Source organism: Pteropus vampyrus, unplaced genomic scaffold (assembly GCF_000151845.1).
Source record: "Pteropus vampyrus isolate Shadow unplaced genomic scaffold, Pvam_2.0 Scaffold287, whole genome shotgun sequence".
NCBI classification, from domain to species: Eukaryota; Metazoa; Chordata; class Mammalia; order Chiroptera; family Pteropodidae; genus Pteropus; species Pteropus vampyrus.
In genome coordinates, this window is record NW_011889068.1 from 530591 (window position 1) to 537113 (window position 6523).

The following is a 6523-nucleotide window of genomic DNA, read 5'->3' on the forward strand; positions in this document are numbered from 1 at the left end:
AAATATCACTGATAGAAATGCCAAACTACAAAATTAAATAGAAGCCTCACATGAAAACAATGATAAGTAAGATAGGATTAGTCTGTCCATTCCAACAGAGATGGCAAGTAGTTCTCCTCTTGTATGACATCTTTGATCAATTGCAAGTGCCTGCCTAAAGTGCTGTGCTGAATTTGTACAGAATTTGGGGCCCTGTCCTTGCTCAATTTTCTGTAGGAAAATTGCCATGATTAGCAATGTCCACTGTGAACAGAAACTAGAATATCAACACATAGGCTACATATTTCACTTTTCCTGATTTTGTATAGAATTATGTATTGGAAGTGTAATCACAGAGAGAAGATCTGATAATTAGAGGACAAGTCACAAACAACAGTTTTCACTGCACCATGACTCTCCAAAAGGACATTTGATTCCAGGTTTGATCTTATAACACTTAACATTTCTCCAAGCAAGGAGGGCAAATTTATCTAATAAGAGTTAAACAGTAACACATTTTACTGCTAAGGAATAATCTTGACATTAGGGGGGAAAAGACTCAATTTATCATCTTTTTGTACAAAAGTTATAGAATCCAAAAAGTAAAAATTGGGAATGAACAATGAAACCATGGATATAATTCAAGTTACCTATGTTTCCCAGGTGGCACTGAGCATGTCCTTCAATCTTGAATTTGTTTCCTCACACATATGAGGATGATAATGTTCATTATATTTCAGAGGAAAGAGTTGCAGAGCTAATGAGGTAGCATAAATCCACAAGAATTTTTTGTTAAATCTGCTTTAGAAGTATTTGAAATAATTTTCCCTGTTCAAGTGGTACAAAAGAAATTCATGTCTCAAAAATGAGAAGTTTTATTAAAGTGCCAAGCACAAAGAAACATTAGTATTTTTACCTCGCCAAGAGAAATGTAGAACTTTTTCATAATTATAACATCGTCGTCTTCAATGACAGGTGGTGGTGGAGTGGGTGGTTTTCTCAGGACCCAGGGAGAAAAATCTGTACTTAGTGTGACATTCATGCCTGATTCACTCCATCTCACTTGTGAGACCAATTTGGCTAACCTGCATTTTAGAAATCATACAAATTTGAAATAAGTTTCAGATATGGTAGAATTCAGAAAAAAGAAAACACTAAAATTTTATTTTATATATCAAGCCAATATCCCTTCCTAAGTCTGCAGGACAATTCTTTTAGGATTTGTTAAAATTAATGGCTTATTCCTAGAACGGCTAATTATCATTCTGTTTTAATTTACTTTATATTTATTTTAAAATGATTGTTCCAAACAAAGGTCAATTTTTAGTAAAATTTCATAATGTGTAGGTACTTACATTTTAAAAGTCAGGGAACAAAAGAAAAACTTGGCTCTACTTTGTGACAATTTGTCTTTTTCATGATACACTTGTTTTCATTTTTAATACCCTGCTCTTTAATGCCATTATCACGAGTAAATAATTTTAAAAATATAATGAGTAAAGAAGCACAACTGAAGTATATTTATTAGTTGCTGTTTCTGTAAAATGTCTTTGGATAAGTTAAGTGCTTTTTACCAATGCTCTGTCACTTTTATATTATAGCATGTAGGATCCAAACTCCAATGGATTTGAAAGTGAATTTTAAGCTTTGGAAACATGGCAGAGTGAGAGACGTCCCCAGATCCCTCCCCTTGAAACAACAATAAGCTGAACATCTAAAACTCAACAAAAATCACAGAAACTGCACAGCAACACGTCTGAGCATGGGATCTGTGCATAAGAGCTACCACAGGACAGAACCCTGGGTGTCATGCAGTGAACGCGGAGAAATAAAGAAGCTGCTTCTCGAAGCCGCTGGAGCTCTCTGCAGAAGGAGGGAGAGGGGAGAAGGAGCAGCGAGTTCCCCCAAACAGCCTGCCTGGGAAAGCTGCAGGGCCCAGTCATTGGGGCAGAAAGCAGAGAAGCGAGATGGGACCACAGAGGAACAAGAGTTGATTTTTGCTGGCCATGGTTGCAAAACTGAGGGGAGCTGCAGCCCCCAATCCCCAACCCAGAGGGCCCGTCCTCCCATACCCTCCGAGACTGATCGCCACAGAGCCCCAAGGAAATCTGAGCAAACGCTGCCGAGTCTGTCGCTGACACTGACAGGGACTGAAACTAAAGGTAGCGAGCGTGATTCAATATCTACAAGAAAATTTAAAAAGCGTTATTAAGACTTTATATAAAGCAAGGAACCAAGAGGCTTAGACACCACCTACTGGAAACCAAAAGAAAAGTGCCTTCTTTGCAACAGGCTAAAGAGAGACCTTTACATAATAAATCTTTCTGGAAAAACAGTAGAATACACTTCCATTAATGCCCAGGCAGAGAAATAGTCCATTAAATACCATGAACAAACCAAGGTGACAAGGCATCTCAGAAAGAAAGAGAAAAATCTCCAGAAAATAAGCTTATAGACATAGAAATGTGCAACTTAAATGACAGAGAATTCAGGATAGTACTTCTGAAAAAGTCAATGAGATCCAAAACAACTCCAATCAACAATTTCAGGAATTGAAAAAACAACTAGATGAGCAGAGCAAGAAGATTGAAACCCTCAAAAAGAACCAAATAGAGCTTCTGGAGATGAAGAACACACTGCAAGAGTTGAAAAATGAAATAGCAAGCTTGGGAAATAGAGTCGACCAAATGGGAAAAAGGATCAGTGATATTGAAGACAGAAATCTAGAAATAAATCAGAAGGAAGAAGAGAGAAACAGAAGAATGAAAAATAATGAAAGAGAAATTCAAGAACTAGCTGATACCATCAGGAGAGGAAACATAAGAATAATGGGCATTATCAAAGGCGAGGAAAAGGAACAGGGATTAGAAAGCATTTTCAGACAAATAGTGGACGAGAATTTCCCAAATCTAAGGAATGAGCTGGAGCTTGGAATTCAAGAAGTCAAGAGAACACCCATTATCTCAACCAAAAAAGGCCTTCACCAAGACACATTGTATTAAAATTATCAAAAATCAAAAACAAAGACAGAATTTTCAAGGCAGCCAGGGAGAAAAAATGGTAACATATAAAGGTAAACTCATTAGATTATCCTCAGACTTCTCAGCACAAACCTTACACGCCAGAAAGGAATGGAATCAAATATTTAAAGTATTAAGTGAAAGGAACTACCAGCCTAGAATCATGTATCCAGCTAAGCTCTCTTTTAGATATGAAGGAGAAATTAAGACTTTTCCAGACATATAAAAATTGAGGGAATTCTCTACTACGAGGCCTGCACTACAGGAAATATTGAAAGGGATCACTTCACCTAAAACAAAATGACAAAAAAATACATAATTAGGACTAAGTGACCATCAGGCAAACAGAAGCAGAGGAGTGCAACCCTTACTAAGAACAGGGCATTATAAGCTTAAATAATAATAAGAGAATTGTTATAACAAGATAGTAGTGAATGTTCAGCATATACAGGAACAAACTGAGATAACAATGACTGAAAAGGGGGAGATTCAAAGATCCAAATTCACAAAGGGGAATGGAGATAAGGCACACACAGAAGAAAATGGACAACTGTGTATATATATAACTATCCTCTACATATTCATAATGGTAACCATACACCAAAGATTCAGAATCGTTGTATATAACATAAAACAAGAAGGACCAGAGAGAAAACACACAAAACCAACCAAAATAAAGAAACAGAAGCACAAGGACAAGGAAGCACCTCGGAAACATCAAGCTATCAGAAAGCAAAAGATAAAATGGCTATAAGAAGACCTCATATTTCAATAATCACCCTAAGTGTAAATGGACTGAACTCACCAATAAAAAGGCACGGAGTTGCATATTGGATCAAAAAACAAAACCCAACCATATGCTGCCTCCAGGAGACACATCTCAGCTCCAAAGACAAATATAGACTCAGAGTGAAAGGGTGGAAAATGATATTTCAAGCAAATGACATTCGGAGAAAAGCAAGAATAGCAGTACTAATATCAGACGAAATAAACTTCGAAATAAAAAAGATAAAGATAGATACCGAGGGACACTTTATAATGATAAAAGGAATCATGCACCAAGAAGATAACACTTATTAATATCTATGCTCCCAATCAAGGAGCCCCAAAATATGTAAAGCAATTACTAACGGAACTAAAGGGAGAAACAGACCAAAACACTATCATAGTAGGGGACCTAAAAATACTCTGCTGTTGGATATGGACAGACCATTCAAATAGAAAATCAATAAGGAAATAACATCCTTAAATGACACATTAGATCAACTGGACATAATTGACATTTACAGAGCCTTCCATCCCAAAGCAGCTGATTATACATTCTTCTCTAGTGCACAAGGAAAATTCTCAAGGATCGACCACATACTCGGACACAGAGATAGCCTCAACAAATATAAGAGGGTTGAAATCATACCAACCATATTCTCTGATCATAATGCTTTGAAACTAGAGATCAACTGCAGAAAAAAGCAGGAAAAACCACAAATACATGGAGTTTAAACAACATGCTACTGAAGAATAACTAGGTCAGAGAAGAAATAAAAAGAGAGATCAAGAGATACATAGAATCGAATGCTAATGATAGCACAACATCAAAAAATTTGGAACACGGCAAAAGCAGTCATAAGAGGAAAGTTCATATCATTACAGTCCTACCTCCAAAAACAAGGAGCCCAAATAAGCAACCTAACATTTCATCTTACAAAACTAGAAAAGGAAGAACAAATGAAGCCTAAAGTCAGCCGAAGGAAAGAAATAATCAAAATTGGAGCAGAAATAAATGAAATTGAAAACAAGCAAAAAAAGAAAAAAAGAAAGAAAAAAAGAAAAAAGAAAAGAAAAGAAAAAATAAATGCAACAAAGAGCTGGTTCTTTGAGAAGGTTAATAAAATTGACAACCCCCTGGCTAGACTCACTAAAGAAAAGAGAGAAAGGACTCAAATAAAAACAAGGATGAAAGAGAGGAAATTATGACTGACATCACAGAGACACAAAGCATCATACAAGAATACTATGAAAAAGTATAAAACACCAAATTTAATAACCTAAAAGAAATGGACCAGTACTTAGAAAGATACAACCTTCCTAGACTGAATCAAGAACTGGAAAATTTAAATAGACCAATCAGCAGTATGGAAACTGAAACAATCATCAAAAACCTACCAAAAAGTAAAACTCTAGGACCAGATGGCTTCACGAGTGAATTCTACCAAACATTCAAAGAAGATTTAATACCTATTCTCCTCAAACTCTTCCAAAAAATTAAAGAGGAGGCAATACTTCCTAACTCATTTTATGAAGACAATTTTACCCTGTTACCAAAACCTGGTAAAGATAATACCGAAAAAGAAAACTACAGACCAATATCTCATGAACACAGATACAGAAATCCTAAATAAAATAGTAGTGAACTGAATACAGCAATATATTAAAAAGATTATATACCATGATCAAATAGGCATCATCCCAAAAGCACAGAAATGGTTCAACATATGCAAATCGATGAATGTGATACACCACATAAACAAATTGAAAAATAAGAATCATATGATCATATCAACAAATGCAGAAAAAGCCTTCGACAAGATACAGCATCCATTTATGATCAAAACACTTAATAAAATTGGTATAGAAGGAAAGTACCTTAACATGATAAAGGCCATCTATGACAAACCCTCAGCCAACATCATACTTCATGGTGAAAAACTAAAAACCTTCCCTCTAAGATCAGGAACAAAGCAAGGCTGTCCACTATCACCACTGTTATTCAATAGAACATTAGAGGTCCTAGCTAGTGGAATCAGACAAGAGAAAGATATAAAAGGCATCCAAATAGGAAATGAAGAACTTGAACTGTCCCTGTTTGCGGATGACATGATTCTCTATAAAGAAAACTCTAAAGACTCCACAAGAACACTACGAACACTACTAGAAACAATAAGCAAATACAGTAAAGTTTCTGGGTACAAAATCAATGTTCAAAAATCCATAGCATTCCTATACTCTCACAATGAAAGGTCAGAAAAAGAAGTGGAAAAAATAAGTCCTTTTGCAATTGCAACAAAAAGAATAAAATACCTAGAAATAAATTTAATGAAACAAGTGAAAAACCTATATAATTAAAACTACAAGACCCTATTAAAAGAAATCGAAGAAGATACAAAGAAATGGAAAGATATTCCATGTTCTTGGATTGGAAGAATCAACATAGTTAAAATGACCATATTACCTAAAGCATTATACAGATTTAATGCAATCCCCATCAAAATCTCATTGGTATATTTTAAAGAAATAGAACAAAAAATCATCAGATTTGTATGGAAGCACAAAAGACCCTGAATTGCCAAAGCCATACTGAGAAAAAAGAATGAAGCTGGAAGCATCACTCTGCCCGACTTCAAATTATACTACAAAGTGACAGTAATCAAAATGGCATGGTATTGGCAGCAAAACAGATACACTGACCAGTGGAACAGAATCGAGAGTCCAGAAGTAAACTTATATTTATATGGACAAATAATTTT

At 35.4% G+C, this 6523-nt stretch overlaps 1 protein-coding gene across 1 annotated transcript in view; it reads right to left on the reverse strand.

Annotated features, from left to right (window-relative positions):
* The window catches only part of RGS22 (regulator of G protein signaling 22), a 185638-nt gene that overhangs the window by 114318 nt on the left and 64797 nt on the right, over window positions 1-6523 (reverse strand). The window contains exon 6 of the mRNA XM_023521020.1: window positions 896-1064. Coding sequence (XP_023376788.1) covers window positions 896-1064 — 169 coding nt within the window. The remainder of the gene's footprint in view (window positions 1-895; window positions 1065-6523) is intronic.